Below are 17,259 nucleotides of genomic sequence, written 5' to 3' on the forward strand. Positions count from 1 at the left end.
ATGACATTCTCCCAATCTTCTTCTGGATCATCCAAATGCTCTCTAGCAAACTTCAGACGGGCCTGGACATGTACTGGCTTAAGCAGGGGGACACGTCTGGCACTGCAGGATTTGAGTCCCTGGCGGCGTAGTGTGTTACTGATGGTAGGCTTTGTTACTTTGGTCCCAGCTCTCTGCAGGTCATTCACTAGGTCCCTCCGTGTGGTTCTGGGATTTTTGCTCACCGTTCTTGTGATCATTTTGACCCCACGGGGTGAGATCTTGCGTGGAGCCCCAGATCGAGGGAGATTATCAGTGGTCTTGTATGTCTTCCATTTCCTAATAATTGCTCCCACAGTTGATTTCTTCAAACCAAGCTGCTTACCTATTGCAGATTCAGTCTTCCCAGCCTGGTGCAGGTCTACAATTTTGTTTCTGGTGTCCTTTGACAGCTCTTTGGTCTTGGCCATAGTGGAGTTTGGAGTGTGACTGTTTGAGGTTGTGGACAGGTGTCTTTTATACTGATAACAAGTTCAAACAGGTGCCATTAATACAGGTAACGAGTGGAGGACAGAGGAGCCTCTTAAAGAATAAGTTACAGGTCTGTGAGAGCCAGAAATCTTGCTTGTTTGTAAGTGACCAAATACTTATTTTCCACCATAATTTGCAAATAAATTCATTAAAAATCCTACAATGTGATTTTCTGGATTTCTTTTCTCATTTTGTCTGTCATAGTTGAAGTGTATCTATGATGAAAATTTACAGGCCTCTCTCATCTTTTTAAGTGGGAGAACTTGCACAATTGGTGGCTGTCTAAATATTTTTTTGCCCCACTGTATATATATACACACACAACTAACACATCTTGAAACTTGTTGATGACATTTACCTCATCAGTGTCCTGTCCCTCGGTCTCCCCGTCAGACATAGCGGAGGCGTGGATGGGAGAAGCTGCCCAGTAGGAGTTTACACTGGCCTGTAGAGACTCTGTACCATCAGCCATCATCACACACAGGGGGAAGAGGGAGACAAGAGAGGAGAGAAGGATGGAGGAGAGAGGGATGGAGAGGGACAGGAGGAGGAGAGGAGGAGACAAGGAGAGAGAAGGACAGAGACAGGGGAGGGGGAAGAGGGAGGAAAGGAGAGAGGGTGGAATGTTTTTCCAGGGGTGTGTAGGACTGCTCTACCCAAGGTTGAGGTCCATAGTGTGGGGGAAAGACTCAGGCGACACTGGGGACCAGGGCAGTATGGGTAGTCAGGCTGACACTGGGGACCAGGGCAGTATGGGTAGTCAGGTTGACACTGGGGACTAGGGCAGTATGGGTAGTCAGGCTGACACTGGGGACTAGGGCAGTATGGGTAGTCAGGCTGACACTGGGGACTAAGGCAGTATGGGTAGTCAGGCTGACACTGGGGACCAGGGCAGTATGGGTAGTCAGGTTGACACTGGGGACTAGGGCAGTATGGGTAGTCAGGCGACACTGGGGACTAGGGCAGTATGGGTAGTCAGGCTGACACTGGGGACTAGGGCAGTATGGGTAGTCAGGCTGACACTGGGGACCAGGGCAGTATGGGTAGTCAGGTTGACACTGGGGACTAGGGCAGTATGGGTAGTCAGGCTGACACTGGGGACCAGGGCAGTATGGGTAGTCAGGTTGACACTGGGGACTAGGGCAGTATGGGTAGTCAGGCGACACTGGGGACTAGGGCAGTATGGGTAGTCAGGCTGACACTGGGGACTAGGGCAGTATGGGTAGTCAGGCTGACACTGGGGACCAGGGCAGTATGGGTAGTCAGGCTGACACTGGGGACCAGGGCAGTATGGGTAGTCAGGCGACACTGGGGACCTGGGCAGTATGGGTAGTCAGGCTGACACTGGGGACTAGGGCAGTATGGGTAGTCAGGCTGACACTGGGGACCAGGGCAGTATGGGTAGTCAGGTTGACACTGGGGACTAGGGCAGTATGGGTAGTCAGGCTGACACTGGGGACCAGGGCAGTATGGGTAGTCAGGTTGACACTGGGGACTAGGGCAGTATGGGTAGTCAGGCGACACTGGGGACTAGGGCAGTATGGGTAGTCAGGCTGACACTGGGGACTAGGGCAGTATGGGTAGTCAGGCTGACACTGGGGACCAGGGCAGTATGGGTAGTCAGGCTGACACTGGGGACTAGGGCAGTATGGGTAGTCAGGCGACACTGGGGACCTGGGCAGTATGGGTAGTCAGGCTGACACTGGGGACTAGGGCAGTATGGGTAGTCAGGCTGACACTGGGGACTAGGGCAGTATGGGTAGTCAGGCTGACACTGGGGACCAGGGCAGTATGGGTAGTCAGGCTGACACTGGGGACCAGGGCAGTATGGGTAGTCAGGCTGACACTGGGGACCAGGGCAGTATGGGTAGTCAGGCTGACACTGGGGACTAGGGCAGTATGGGTAGTCAGGCTGACACTGGGGACTAGGGCAGTATGGGTAGTCAGGCTGACACTGGGGACTAGGGCAGTATGGGTAGTCAGGCTGTAGCACCTACAGACAGAGGGAGGAAGGAGAAAGAAGGACAGAGACAGGGGAGGGTCGAAGAAAGAGAAGGAGAGAGAGGAAAGAGACAGGGGAGGGGAAGAGAGAGGGAAGGAGAGAGAAGGACAGAGACAGGGGAGGGGAAGAGAGAGGAAGGAGAGAGAAGGACAGAGACAGGGGAGGGGAAGAGAGAGGAAGGAGAGAGAAGGACAGAGAGGGGAGGGGAGGGAAGGAGAGAGAAGGACAGAGACAGGGGAGGGGAAGAGAGAGGAAGGAGAGAGGAGGACAGGAGAGGGGAAGAGAGGAAGGAGAAGGAGGAAGGAGAGAGAAGGAAGAGACAGGGGAGGGGAAGAGAGAAGGACAGAGACAGGGGAGGGGGAAGAGAGAGGAAGGAGAGAGAAGGACAGAGACAGGGGAGGGGAAGAGAGAGGAAGGAGAGAGAGGACAGAGACAGGGGAGGGGAAGAGAGAGGAAGGAGAGAGAAGGACAGAGACAGGGGAGGGGAAGAGAGAGGAAGGAGAGAGAAGGACAGAGACAGGGGAGGGGAAGAGAGGAAGGAGAAGAGAAGGACAGAGACAGGGGAGGGGAAGAGAGAGGAAGGAGAGGAAGGAGAGAGAAGGACAGAGACAAGGGGAGGGGAAGAGAGGAAGGAGAGAGAAGGACAGAGACAGGGGAGGGGAAGAGAGAGGAAGGAGAGAGAAGGACAGAGACAGGGGAGGGGAAGAGAGGAAGGAGAGAGAAGGACAGAGACAGGGGAGGGGAAGAGAGAGGAAGGAGAGAGAAGGACAGAGACAGGGGAGGGGAAGAGAGAGGAAGGAGAGAGAAGGACAGAGACAGGGGAGGGGAAGAGAGAGGAAGGAGAGAGAAGGACAGAGACAGGGGAGGGGAAGAGAGGAAGGAAGGAGAGAAGGACAGAGACAGGGGAGGGGAAGAGAGAGGAAGGAGAGAAGGACAGAGACAGGGGAGGGGAAAGAGAGAGGAAGGAGAGAGAAGGACAGAGACAGGGGAGGGGAAGAGAGAGGAAGGAGAGAGAAGGACAGAGACAGGGGAGGGGAAGAGAGAGGAAGGAGAGAGAAGGACAGAGACAGGGGAGGGGGAAGAAGAGAGGAAGGACAGAGACAGAAGGACAGAGACAGGGGAGGGGAAGAGAGAGGAAGGAGAGAGAAGGACAGAGACAGGGGAGGGGAAGAGAGAGGAAGGAGAGAGAAGGACAGAGACAGGGGAGGGGGAAGAGACAGGAAGGAGAGAGAAGGACAGAGACAGGGGAGGGGAAGAGAGAGGAAGGAGAGAGAAGGACAGAGACAGGGGGGGGTCGAAGAGAGAGGAAGGAGAGAGAAGGACAGAGACAGGGGAGGGGGGGGAAGAGAGAGGAAGGAGAGAGAGGACAGAGACAGGGGGGAAGGGGGAAGAGAGAAGGACAGAGACAGGGGAGGGGAAGAGAGAGGAAGGAGAGAGAAGGACAGAGACAGGGGAGGGGAAGAGAGAGGAAGGAGAGAGAAGGACAGAGACAGGGGAGGGGAAGAGAGAGGAAGGAGAGAGAAGGACAGAGACAGGGGAGGGGAAGAGAGAGGAAGAGAGAAGGACAGAGACAGGGGAGGGGAAGAGAGAGGAAGGAGAGAGAAGGACAGAGACAGGGGAGGGGGAAGAGAGAAGGACAGAGACAGGGGAGGGGAAGAGAGAGGAAGGAGAGAGAAGGACAGAGACAGGGGAGGGGGAAGGAGAGAAGGACAGAGACAGGGGAGGGGAAGAGAGAGGAAGGAGAGAGAAGGACAGAGACAGGGGAGGGGAAGAGAGAGGAAGGAGAGAGAAGGACAGAGACAGGGGAGGGGAAGAGAGAAGGACAGAGACAGGGGAGGGGAAGAGAGAGGGGAAGGAGAGAGAAGGACAGAGACAGGGGAGGGGAAAGAGAGAGGAAGGAGAGAGAAGGACAGAGTCAGGGGAGGGGAAGAGGAGAGAAGGAGAGAGAAGGACAGAGACAGGGGAGGGGAAGAGAGAGGAAGGAGAGAGAAGGACAGAGACAGGGGAAGGGGAAGAGAGAGGAAGGAGAGAGAAGGACAGAGACAGGGGAGGGGAAGAGAGAGGAAGGAGAGAGAAGGACAGAGACAGGGGAGGGGAAGAGAGAAGGACAGAGACAGGGGAGGGGAAGAGAGAGGAAGGAGAGAGAAGGACAGAGACAGGGGAAGGGGAAGAGAGAGGAAGGAGAGAGAAGGACAGAGACAGGGGAGGGGAAGAGAGAGGAAGGAGAGAGAAGGACAGAGACAGGGGAGGGGAAGAGAGAGGAAGGAGAGAGAAGGACAGAGACAGGGGAGGGTCGAAGAGAGAGAAGGAGAGGAGAGAAGGACAGAGACAGGGGAGGGGAAGAGAGAGAAGGAGAGAGAAGGACAGAGACAGGGGAGGGGAAGAGAGAAGGACAGAGACAGGGGAGAGGAAGAGAGAGGAAGGAGAGAGAAGGACAGAGACAGGGGAGGGGGAAGAGAGAAGGACAGAGACAGGGGAGGGGAAGAGAGAGGAAGGAGAGAGAGAGGACAGAGACAGGGGAGGGGGAAGAGAGAAGGACAGAGACAGGGGAGGGGAAGAGAGAGGAAGGAGAGAGAAGGACAGAGACAGGGGAGGGGAAGAGAGAGGAAGGAGAGAGAAGGACAGAGACAGGGGAGGGGAAGAGAGAAGGACAGAGACAGGGGAGGGGAAGAGAGAGGAAGGAGAGAGAAGGACAGAGACAGGGGAAGGGGAAGAGAGAGGAAGGAGAGAGAAGGACAGAGACAGTGGGAGGGGAAGAGAGAGGAAGGAGAGAGAAGGACAGAGACAGGGGAGGGGAAGAGAGAGGAAGGAGAGAGAAGGACAGAGACAGGGGAGGGTCGAAGAGAGAGGAAGGAGAGAGAAGGACAGAGACAGGGGGAGGGGAAGAGAGAGGAAGGAGAGAGAAGGACAGAGACAGGGGAGGGGAAGAGAGGGAAGAGAGAAGGACAGAGACAGGGGAGGGGAAGAGAGAGGAAGGAGAGAGAAGGACAGAGACAGGGGAGGGGAAGAGAGAGGAAGAGAGAAGGACAGAGACAGGGGAGGGGAAGAGAGAGGAAGGAGAGAGACAGGACAGAGAGGGGGAGGGGGAAAGAGAGAGGAAGGAGAGAGAAGGACAGAGACAGGGGAGGGAAGAGAGAGGAAGGAGAGAGAAGGACAGAGACAGGGGAGGGGAGAGAGAGAAGGACAGAGACAGGACAGGGGAAGAGAGAGGAAGGAGAGAGAAGGACAGAGACAGGGAGGGGAAGAGAGAGGAAGGAGAGAGAAGGACAGAGACAGGGGAGGGGAAGAGAGAGGAAGGAGAGAGAAGGACAGAGACAGGGGAGGGGAAGAGAGAGGAAGGAGAGAGAAGGACAGAGACAGGGGAGGGGAAGAGAGAGGAAGGAGAGAGAAGGACAGAGACAGGGGAGGGGAAGAGAGAGGAAGGAGAGAGAAGGACAGAGACAGGGGAGGGGAAGAGAGAGGAAGGAGAGAGAAGGACAGAGACAGGGGAGGGGAAGAGAGAGGAAGGAGAGAGAAGGACAGAGACAGGGGAGGGGAAGAGAGAGGAAGGAGAGAGAAGGACAGAGACAGGGGAGGGGAAGAGAGAGGAAGGAGAGAGAAGGACAGAGACAGGGGAGGGAAGAGAGGGAAGGAGAGAGAAGGACAGAGACAGGGGAGGGAAGAGAGAGGAAGGAGATGATTTGACCACAGAGACAGGGGAGGGAAGAATAGGAAGGAGACCATGGACAGAGACAGGGGAGGGGAAGACTTATAAAAGGAAGAGAGAAGACAGAGACAGGACAGGGGGAAGACCCACAAGGAGATAGAAGGACAGAGACAGGGGGAAGAGAGAGGAAGGAGAGAAAGGACAGAGACAGGGGAAGGGAAGAGAGAGGAAGGAGAGAGAAGGACAGAGACAAGGGAGAGGGAAGAGAGAGAAGGACAGAGACAGGGGAGGGGAAGAGAGAGGAAGGAGAGAGAAGGACAGAGACAGGGGAGGGGAAGAAGAGGAAGGAGAGAACTACAGAGACAGGGGAGGGGAAGAGTCTAGGAAGGAGACACAGAAGGACAGAGACAGGGGAGGGGAAGAGAGAGGTCTAGAGAGAAGGACAGAGACAGGGGAGGGGAAGAAGAGGAAGGAGAGAGAAGGACAGAGACAGGGGAGGGGTTAAGAGAGAGGTCTAGGAGAGACCTAAAGGACAGAGACAGGGGAGGGGAAGAGAGAGGAAGGAGAGAGAAGGACAGAGACAGGGGAAGGGAAGAGAGAGGAAGGAGAGAGAAGGACAGAGACAGGGGAAGGGAAGAGAGAGGAAGGAGAGAGAGGACAGAGACAGGGGAAGGGAAGAGAGAGCTCACATGAATGCATTTGACCAACGACCATGACAGTTATAGTACAGAATATAGTGCTGTTATCTGTACCATGTAACAGGAGCACACACACGTATCCTCCACACTTATAAAATGGGAAGTTCAGGATGACCGTGACCCCTGACATCAGCACATGACCCACAACACTACCACTCAGATACTTATAGACATACGTCTGTGCGTGTGTGTAACACCATGGTAAAAGGATGTCACAGACAGTTAGGTTAGAGGTGAGAGAGCATTAGACATAGCTGCTTGTGTTCCACTTAACAGTGGAATGTGAAAACTACCTCTCCTCCCTAGTTGAGACAGGTCTATATAGACACAGAAGTAGACTAACACCACAGTTAACTGTTAAAGACAGGTCTATATAGACCTAACACCACAGTTAACTGTTAAAGACAGTCCTAACTTCTACCACAGTTGAAATGTTTCATCTGTCCTTGACTAGATACAACAAGAAAGAAAGTCTCACACTATGTAGGAGAATGGTGGGAATCCAGCCAACTTCTGGAAAGTAGTTCAATCTTTGAAACACCCCACTCCCTAAGATTTGGAAAGCAGCATATGTCCTCTTCATATGTCCTCTTCCCCATAAAAGAGGAGATCCTTCTGACTTCTGTCAAATTCACCAATTATTTTTCCATACTGGTCCCCAGTGGGAATCGAACCCACAACCCTGGCGCTGCAAGTACCATGCTCTACAAACTGAGCCATTCGGGACAAAGATAAGGTAAATCCACTTTAAGCGTGAAAGCACCTCATTGCTGGAATCAACTACAAAATACAGTTGGATGTTCTGGTGCCGCTCTGCAATTTTAAATATTGAGGACCGTCTTATTGGGGACCGTCTTATTGGGGAATGTCTAATTGAGGAATGTCTAATTGGGGAATGTCTAATTGAGGAATGTCTAATTGAGGAATGTCTAATTGAGGAATGTCTTATTGGGGAATGTCTAATTGAGGAATGTCTTATTGGGGAATGTCTTATTGGGGAATGTCTAATTGAGGAATGTCTAATTGGGGACCATCTTATTGGGGAATGTCTAATTGAGGAATGTCTAATTGAGGAATGTCTAATTGAGGAATGTCTAATTGGGGAATGTCTAATTGAGGAATGTCTAATTGAGGAATGTCTTATTGAGGAATGTCTTATTGGGGAATGTCTTATTGAGGAATGTCTTATTGGGGAATGTCTTATTGGGGAATGTCTAATTGAGGAATGTCTAATTGGGGACCATCTTATTGGGGAATGTCTGAGGAATGTCTAATTGAGGAATGTCTAATTGAGGAATGTCTAATTGGGGAATGTCTAATTGAGGAATGTCTAATTGAGGAATGTCTAATTGAGGAATGTCTAATTGAGGAATGTCTAATTGAGGAATGTCTAATTGAGGAATGTCTAATTGAGGAATGTCTAATTGAGGAATGTCTTATTGGGGAATGTCTAATTGAGGAATGTCTAATTGGGGAATGCAACTGCTTGTCTTGAATATTTGTGTTGTACTGTATTTTACTTGTATATTGTATTTGAAAATTATATATATATATATATATATATATATATATATACAATTTTCAAATACAATATACATATATATTTAACCTTTATTTAACTAGGCAAATCAGTTAAGAACAAATTATTATTTTCAATGACGGCCTAGGAACAGTGGGTTAACTGGTCTAGGAACAGTGGGGTTAACTGGTCTAGGAACACTGGGTTAACTGGTCTGGGAACAGTGGGGTTAACTGGTCTGGGAACAGTGGGTTAACTGGTCTAGGAACAGTGGGTTAACTGGTCTAGGAACAGTGGGGTTAACTGGTCTAGGAACAGTGGGTCAACTGGTCTAGGAACAGTGGGGTTAACTGGTCTAGGAACACTGGGTTAACTGGTCTAGGAACAGTGGGTTAACTGGTCTAGGAACAGTGGGGTTAACTGGTCTAGGAACAGTGGGGTTAACTGGTCTAGGAACAGTGGGGTTAACTGGTGGAACAGTGGGGTTAACTGGTCTAGGAACAGTGGGGTTAACTGGTCTAGGAACAGTGGGGTTAACTGGTCTAGGAACAGTGGGTTAACTGGTCTAGGAACAGTGGGTTAACTGTTCTAGGAACAGTGGGTTAACTGGTCTAGGAACAGTGGGTTAACTGGTCTAAGAACAGTGGGTTAACTGTTCTAAGAACAGTGGGTTAACTGGTCTAGGAACAGTGGGTTAACTGGCCTAGGAACAGTGGGTTAACTGGTCTAGGAACAGTGGGTTAACTGGTCTAGGAACAGTGGGTTAACTGGTCTAGGAACAGTGGGTTAACTGGTCTAGGAACAGTGGGTTAACTGGTCTAGGAACAGTGGGTTAACTGGTCTAGGAACAGTGGGTTAACTGGTCTAGGAACAGTGGGTTAACTGCCTGTTCAGGGGCAGAACGACAGATTTGTACCTCGTCAGCTTGGGGATTTGAACTTGCAACACTTTCGGTTACTAGTCCAACGCTCTCACCACTAGGCTACCCTGCCGTCCCAGTATAAGTAATATATATATATATAAGTAATATACAGGGTCTCTTTCACAAGGAAGTTCTATATATACATATATATATATATACTACGAATGGAATAGGGAGCCATTGACTGTGAGTCTGTCCCTGTGTCCTTGACTGTGAGTCTGTCCCCGTGGCAATGCCTTGACAGTGAGTCTGTCCCCGTGGCAATGCCTTGACTGTGAGTCTGTCCCCGTGGCAATGCCTTGACTGTGAGTCTGTCCCTGTGTCCTTGACTGTGAGTCTGTCCCTGTGGCAATGCCTTGACTGTGAGTCTGTCCCTGTGGCAATGCCTTGACTGTGAGTCTGTCCCTGTGGCAATGCCTTGACTGTGAGTCTGTCCCTGTGTCCTTGACTGTGAGTCTGTCCCCGTGGCAATGCCTTGACTGTGAGTCTGTCCCCGTGTCCTTGACTGTGAGTCTGTCCCCGTGGCTATGCCTTGACTGTGAATCTGTCCCCGTGGCAATGCCTTGACTGTGAATCTGTCCCCGTGGCAATGCCTTGACTGTGAGTCTGTCCCCGTGTCCTTGACTGTGAGTCTGTCCCCGTGTCCTTGACTGTGAGTCTGTCCCCGTGTCCTTGACTGTGAGTCTGTCCCCGTGTCCTTGACTGTGAGTCTGTCCCCGTGTCATTGACTGTGAGTCTGTCCCCGTGTCCTTGACTGTGAGTCTGTCCCCGTGTCATTGACTGTGAGTCTGTCCCCGTGTCCTTGACTGTGAGTCTGTCCCCGTGTCCTTGACTGTGAGTCTGTCCCCGTGTCCTTGACTGTGAGTCTGTCCCCGTGTCCTTGACTGTGAGTCTGTCCCCATGTCCTTGACTGTGAGTCTGTCCCCATGTCCTTGACTGTGAGTCTCTCCCCATGTCCTTGACTGTGAGTCTGTCCCCATGTCCTTGACTGTGAGTCTGTCCCCATGTCCTTGACTGTGAGTCTGTCCCCATGTCCTTGACTGTGAGTCTGTCCCCATGTCCTTGACTGTGCCAGACCCACTAGGACGACACCGACCCATGTAAATGAAAGTAGCCAGCCTACAGTTAGGGAGTTTATGAAAACGTCATCTCTCGTTGACAGACTACTTAAACATAACGAAGCATCTGACCAAATTACGCAAGCTTTTAGTTCTGGGTTAACCGATTTCAATGAAAACGTGACCAGACAGATCACATGAAGCCACAAGACTTTTTTTTCCAGTGAACCAATGTCACTCATACAGTTATAGGTGTGATGTGATTAAATGATGCGGTCTTCCGTTCTGCTATTTTCTAGCAAAACAAGAATTTTGCAACCTCTTTTTGATGAGCCAGTCAACCAGAGAGGACTATAGGATTGTAAAGTGCTGATCCTGCATCCATAAGTATCACGTGTTGGCAGGCATTGAAATAGAATCACGACTTTAATTCTAGTTCTGTGTTTTGCACAACTGCTGCGGTAAAATGATGCATCGACTAGGCTAATTCACAATCACATCAGCCTGAGATTGACTAGTCTGAAACTGTGATCACGAGTTTAGTGGCTATATTTGTTCATAACGCATCTATCCCCCAAACACAATAGTAATTCAACCGGTTCACCTGCCTTTCCACACTGCAACAGCAATCTAGTAACCTTTATACACTCCCTTCATCATTCGTTTGATTGAATCCATGGTACAACGTATCAAACCGGTAACACCGTATGGAACAGATTTCTTGAAACGTTCAGAATACACCGTCAGTCACCAACCAATGTGAAAACAAATATCCCTGATCGATATTCACGTAGCATCAGATACTCACCTACTATTCGTCACCCATCAATCAGCATGAGAATGAAAGCACACATTCGCTGATGTTGTTGGTCAGAATAGGTTGAATCCGATGTAAAAGTCAGACTTGAACCTGACTTGTGTTATTGTTGTCTCAGGAGTCGGTCGTCACCAGTTACCACAGCCACAGAGTTATAAACTCCGCCCTTTTCTTAAATGTAGCTTCTTAAAATTAGATTTGAAACCTGACCATAAGCACAATGTTAACCTTATGCTTAACTCTAACCATCAATTAAGACCAAAAAGCTATTTTTTGTTAATATACATATTGACGATTTTTTTATTTTTACACTTTGTAGTTGTGGTAACTAGTGGAAACCAAACCACCCCCGCTGTGTTTCTCTCAATTTCCTGACTTCAGACACCAGAGTATTGTTTAAAATGTTTTGTTTTATTTAACTAGGTAAGTCAGTTAAGAACAAATGGTTATTTACAATGACGGCCTACCCCTGGACGAAGCTGGGCTAATTGTGCGCCGCACCTCTGGCACTCAAAAATCACCGCCGGATGTGATACTGCCTGGACAGCAGAATTCAGAGCAGTCGTCGCAGGTATTCACAATGTATCCACGAGTGTATGGATTAATCGTGCAGTACTCATATTCAACAGTATACGGCAATGTGGGACCGCATATTTTGTTAGCGATGGTTTAGAAAAGTAATACCCGTGTATTGTGAATGAATACTGTACAGCCCTCATTTATTGTGACAGTCAACCTGCAACGTGGATGTTTTGGAGTCTGATAACTCTGAGGAGCACTTGGGTACTGAGCTGACTAAGCCAAGCTAGTCTGGGTGATTCCCTCCACCATCCTCTTCCAAAGGCAAGATAGTAATGCTTGTGAATTGAATCTAAACACGCTAATCAACGCAGAAAAAAAACTCTAAAACAACATGTACAGAAATGCTGTATTGAATGGATCTTCAAAGATGTGTTTTATATGTTTAAATGTATAAGATTTATATTTCACATAACAAAAAGTGAGAACTGAGTCAAGTGGAGCATGACAGGGTGTCATGACTTGTCTGTTAGTGATGTCATATGCAAGTGTGTTCATTTAATGTGTGGCTGTTACGCACGCCTCTATGAAGAGGGAACGCAACACCCTGCTACAACTAAACTCTCTGTGAAGCGAAAAAGGTATGGACTGTAGGTGCGAGTAAAAATGACAACAAGCAGAATGTGGTACCGTTTACAAGGACTTTATTCCTTTACACGGTAATATGGGGAAAAGGGGCTGGACGGAACCAAAGCACAGAAAGTAAATCTCAAAGCCCCCCTCTCCTATCTTACCTGCCTACCCACTACTTACCTAATTTAGCACCACCTGGTGCCCTAACCAAAATACAAGGGGTGGTCCGCCCAGGTCTTACCTAGCGTGCCTAGACAGCGAATATGCTACGGGTATATGTATGCCCGCGGGCCTCTTGCCTAAGCACTCCCAAGGTGCCTTCCCCTTCCCCCCTGGGAACAAATGAAACAGAATATTAAACAATTTCACAAACAAACTAAGAGACAAAGGACATCAAATAAGTTCTATCTGAGCAACAAACTCACAAAACATACCAACTCTCAGCAATGAACTCCCAGCAAAATCAACCTCTAGCAAAATCTCTACAATGACCTCCCAGCAAATCTCTCTAGCAAATCTCTCTAGCAAATCTACCTCCAGCAAAATCCTCTACCAAGTGTGGGAATGGGTAATTGGAGACAGCTGCGTCTTGACGAGGGGGCGGGGTCAGCTCTCCAATTAGCCCTGGAGTCGACCAATCAGCTGCTTGAGGGATTTCAGGAAGCCATTTCCTGAAATAAACACATGCAAATACACAAACTACAACACATAATCTGGGGAACGTAACAGTGGCGTGTCCACAGAGAATGGGCTGTTTTCCAATTAGGTTGAATAAATAATGCCTTATTACCAACTCAGTATTGTAAACACAAATTCAGCACACACAACATTCTATAATAGAATTTTGTTATTTGACGTGTGTTTCTTTTTTGACACCAAAAACCCAAACAGTGTTCCATAGAAATCTACCTGAAAGATGGGAGTATGGGGGGTGATAAGTGACAGAATTAAGCCAAGGCAACCGTACCACTGTGTGGCTGTCGCCTACCATTGAACGCCTTACTACCGCCTGCGTGACGGCTGTGTGTAACGAACACGTCGTCATACCAACGCCTGCGTGACGGCTGTGTGTAACGAACACGTCGTCATACCAACGCCTGCGTGACGGCTGTGTGTAACGAACACGTCGTCATACCAACGCCTGCGTGACGGCTGTGTGTAACGAACAGGTCGTCATACCAACGCCTGCGTGACGGCTGTGTGTAACGAACACGTCGTCATACCAACGCCTGCGTGACGGCTGTGTGTAACGAACACGTCGTCATACCAATGCCTGCGTGACGGCTGTGTGTAACGAACACGTCGTCATACCAACGCCTGCGTGACGGCTGTGTGTAACGAACACGTCGTCATACCAACGCCTGTGTGACGGCTGTGTGTAACGAACAGGTCGTCATACCAACGCCTGGGTGACGGCTGTGTGTAACGAACACGTCGTCATACCAACGCCTGCGTGACGGCTGTGTGTAACTAACACGTCGTCATACCAATGCCTGCGTGACGGCTGTGTGTAACGAACACGTCGTCATACCAATGCCTGCGTGACGGCTGTGTGTAACGAACACGTCGTCATACCAACGCCTGCGTGGCGGCTGTGTGTAACGAACACGTCGTCATACCAACGCCTGCGTGACGGCTGTGTGTAACGAACAGGTCGTCATACCAACGCCTGGGTGACGGCTGTGTGTAACGAACACGACGTCATACCAACGCCTGCGTGACGGCTGTGTGTAACTAACACGTCGTCATACCAACGCCTGCGTGACGGCTGTGTGTAACTAACACGTCGTCATACCAACGCCTGCGTGACGGCTGTGTGTAACGAACACGTCGTCATACCAATGCCTGCGTGACGGCTGTGTGTAACGAACACGTCGTCATACCAACGCCTGCGTGACGGCTGTGTGTAACGAACACGTCGTCATACCAACGCCTGCGTGACGGCTGTGTGTAACAAACAGGTCGTCATACCAACGCCTGGGTGACGGCTGTGTGTAACGAACACGACGTCATACCAACGCCTGTGTGACGGCTGTGTGTAACTAACACGTCGTCATACCAACGCCTGCGTGACGGCTGTGTGTAACTAACACGTCGTCATACCAACGCCTGCGTGACGGCTGTGTGTAACGAACACGTCGTCATACCAACGCCTGGGTGACGGCTGTGTGTAACTAACACGTCGTCATACCAACGCCTGCGTGACGGCTGTGTGTAACTAACACGTCGTCATACCAACGCCTGCGTGACGGCTGTGTGTAACGAACACGTCGTCATACCAACGCCTGCGTGACGGCTGTGTGTAACTAACACGTCGTCATACCAACGCCTGCGTGACGGCTGTGTGTAACGAACACGTCGTCATACCAATGCCTGCGTGACGGCTGTGTGTAACGAACACGTCGTCATACCAACGCCTGCGTGACGGCTGTGTGTAACGAACACGTCGTCATACCAACGCCTGCGTGACGGCTGTGTGTAACAAACAGGTCGTCATACCAACGCCTGGGTGACGGCTGTGTGTAACGAACACGACGTCATACCAACGCCTGTGTGACGGCTGTGTGTAACTAACACGTCGTCATACCAACGCCTGCGTGACGGCTGTGTGTAACTAACACGTCGTCATACCAACGCCTGCGTGACGGCTGTGTGCGTGAAACGAACACGTCGTCATACCAACGCCTGGGTGACGGCTGTGTGTAACTAACACGTCGTCATACCAACGCCTGCGTGACGGCTGTGTGTAACTAACACGTCGTCATACCAACGCCTGCGTGACGGCTGTGTGTAACGAACACGTCGTCATACCAACGCCTGGGTGACGGCTGTGTGTAACGAACACGTCGTCATACCAACGCCTGCGTGTTAATGAAAGGCATAAAGGTGCATAGTTTCTATTTATATGAATTAAATCTCAAACATAAATGTTAGAAACTTACCTTTTTTACCCGTGCAAGCCGACATTCCGAAGTAGCCAACTTGAGGCTTGTGTATTTCCTGTTTTCGCTAATGGGCCTAGAAAAGATTATGTCCAATCTATAGGTAATCTGTCTTTCCCTCAACACCTCACAGCATGGTATGTTATCACACCGTTTTCAGATCTAAATCTTGTTAGGCAATCACAGACTGTGTTGTTACCAGTTCCCAGTATTAGACAACCAATAAGAGCTGTGTCCGTGGTTTTCAGTCGAATAGAGGAGATCATAGGCTTTCGAAGAGATGCTATTCGGGATCCTTGGCAGATGTGCTATTTGGGATCCTTGGGGTGTCCTTACCGCAATCATGTATACATGTAAAATGGGTTGTAGTTTAGGGTTCAGGGTTGTAGTTTAGGGTTCAGGGTTGTAGTTTAGGGTTCAGGGTTGTAGTTTAGGGTTCAGGGTTGTAGTTTAGGGTTCAGGGTTGTAGTTTAGGGTTCAGGGTTGTAGTTTAGGTTCAGGGTTGTAGTTTAGGGTTCAGGGTTGTAGTTTAGGGTTCAGGGTTGTAGTTTAGGGTTCAGGGTTGTAGTTTAGGGTTCAGGGTAAGGTCATCCCAAGGAATCTGGAAAGCAGTGACCGTTCATAGGGTTGTAGTTTAGGGTTCAGGGTTGTAGTTTAGGGTTCAGGGTACGGTCATCCCAAGGAATCTGGAAAGCAGTGACCGTTCATAGGGTTGTAGTTTAGGGTTCAGGGTTGTAGTTTAGGGTTCAGGGTACGGTCATCCCAAGGAATCTGGAAAGCAGTGACCGTTCATAGAGTGAAAGACGGGTATTTGAGAGTTCGGCGGCGATACAGACAATTGTTTTATTACATTTTTTATTTTACAAGCGACGGACGAGATTTTTTTGAGAGTGTCTAGCCCAGACAGTTTCCTTAGAGACGAAGAAAAAATTACCAAGATGTCTTTGATCCGATTGAGGAGTAAGTAGGCAATATTGAAGTAGTGATATGGTTAGGAAATATTTAGGCCTACTATGTTGATGAGGCAAATTTTGTTCATTTGAAAATAATTACTTTTTGTTGATAAGTTGTACGAAAGACTATTGAGAGTAAATATTAGTTTAACATAGGAGAGTTGTAGCTATGCCCACTGGTGATGTGGAGCAGATTATGCTGGGCAATCAATATTTCTTTATTTGACCTTTATTTAACTAGAACACATTTTTATTTACAATGACGGTCTAGGAACAGTGGGTTAACTGGGTTAACTGGTCTAGGAACAGTGGGTTAACTGGTCTAGGAACAGTGGGTTAACTGGTCTAGGAACAGTGGGTTAACTGGTCTAGGAACAGTGGGTTAACTGGTCTAGGAACAGTGGGTTAACTGGTCTAGGAACAGTGGGGTTAACTGGTCTAGGAACAGTGGGTTAACTGGTCTAGGAACAGTGGGTTAACTGGTCTAGGAACAGTGGGTTAACTGGTCTAGGAACAGTGGGTTAACTGGTCTAGGAACAGTGGGTTAACTGCTTTGTTCAGGGGCAGAACAACAGATTTTTACCTTGTCAGCTCGGGGATTCGATCCAGCAACCTTTCAGTTACTGGCCCAACGCTCTAACCACTAGGCTACCTGCCGTCCCTACACTCTAACCATTAGGCTACCTGCCGTCAGGCTACCTGCCGTCCCTAAACCACTAGGCTAGATTTTCTACCTTGTCAGGCTACCTGCCGTCCCAACACTCTAACCACTTCGATCCCAGCTAACACTTAACCACTTACCTGGCCCTACACTCTAACCACTAGGCTAACCTGCCGTCCCTAACCAACCACTAGTCTACCTGCCGTCCCTACACTCTAACCACTAGGCTACCTGCCGCCCCTACACTCTAACCACTAGGCTACCTGCCGTCCCTACACTCTAACCACTAGGCTACCTGCCGTCCCTACACTCTAACCACTAGGCTACCTGCCGTCCCTACACTCTAACCACTAGGCTACCTGCCGTCCCTACACTCTAA

The 17,259-nt window shown here is 49.6% G+C and overlaps 1 protein-coding gene across 6 annotated transcripts in view; it reads right to left on the minus strand.

Annotated features, from left to right (window-relative positions):
* slc29a3 (solute carrier family 29 member 3) overlaps positions 1-11,727 on the minus strand; it is a 40,363-nt gene extending 28,636 nt beyond the window's left edge. Inside the window, exons 1-2 of one of the 6 annotated variants that reach the window (XM_042301402.1) lie at positions 11,640-11,727; positions 869-966 (exon numbers count right to left, since the gene is read on the minus strand). In XM_042301402.1, coding sequence (XP_042157336.1) covers positions 869-907 — 39 coding nt within the window. In that variant the 5' untranslated portion in view covers positions 908-966; positions 11,640-11,727. The other 5 variants (XM_042301400.1, XM_042301401.1, XM_042301403.1 and 2 more) reach the window with 5 other exon arrangements.
* Positions 11,728-17,259: the final 5,532 nt, after the last annotated feature.

The sequence above is a fragment of the Oncorhynchus tshawytscha genome, linkage group LG19, assembly GCF_018296145.1.
Source record: "Oncorhynchus tshawytscha isolate Ot180627B linkage group LG19, Otsh_v2.0, whole genome shotgun sequence".
Lineage (NCBI taxonomy): Eukaryota > Metazoa > Chordata > Actinopteri > Salmoniformes > Salmonidae > Oncorhynchus > Oncorhynchus tshawytscha.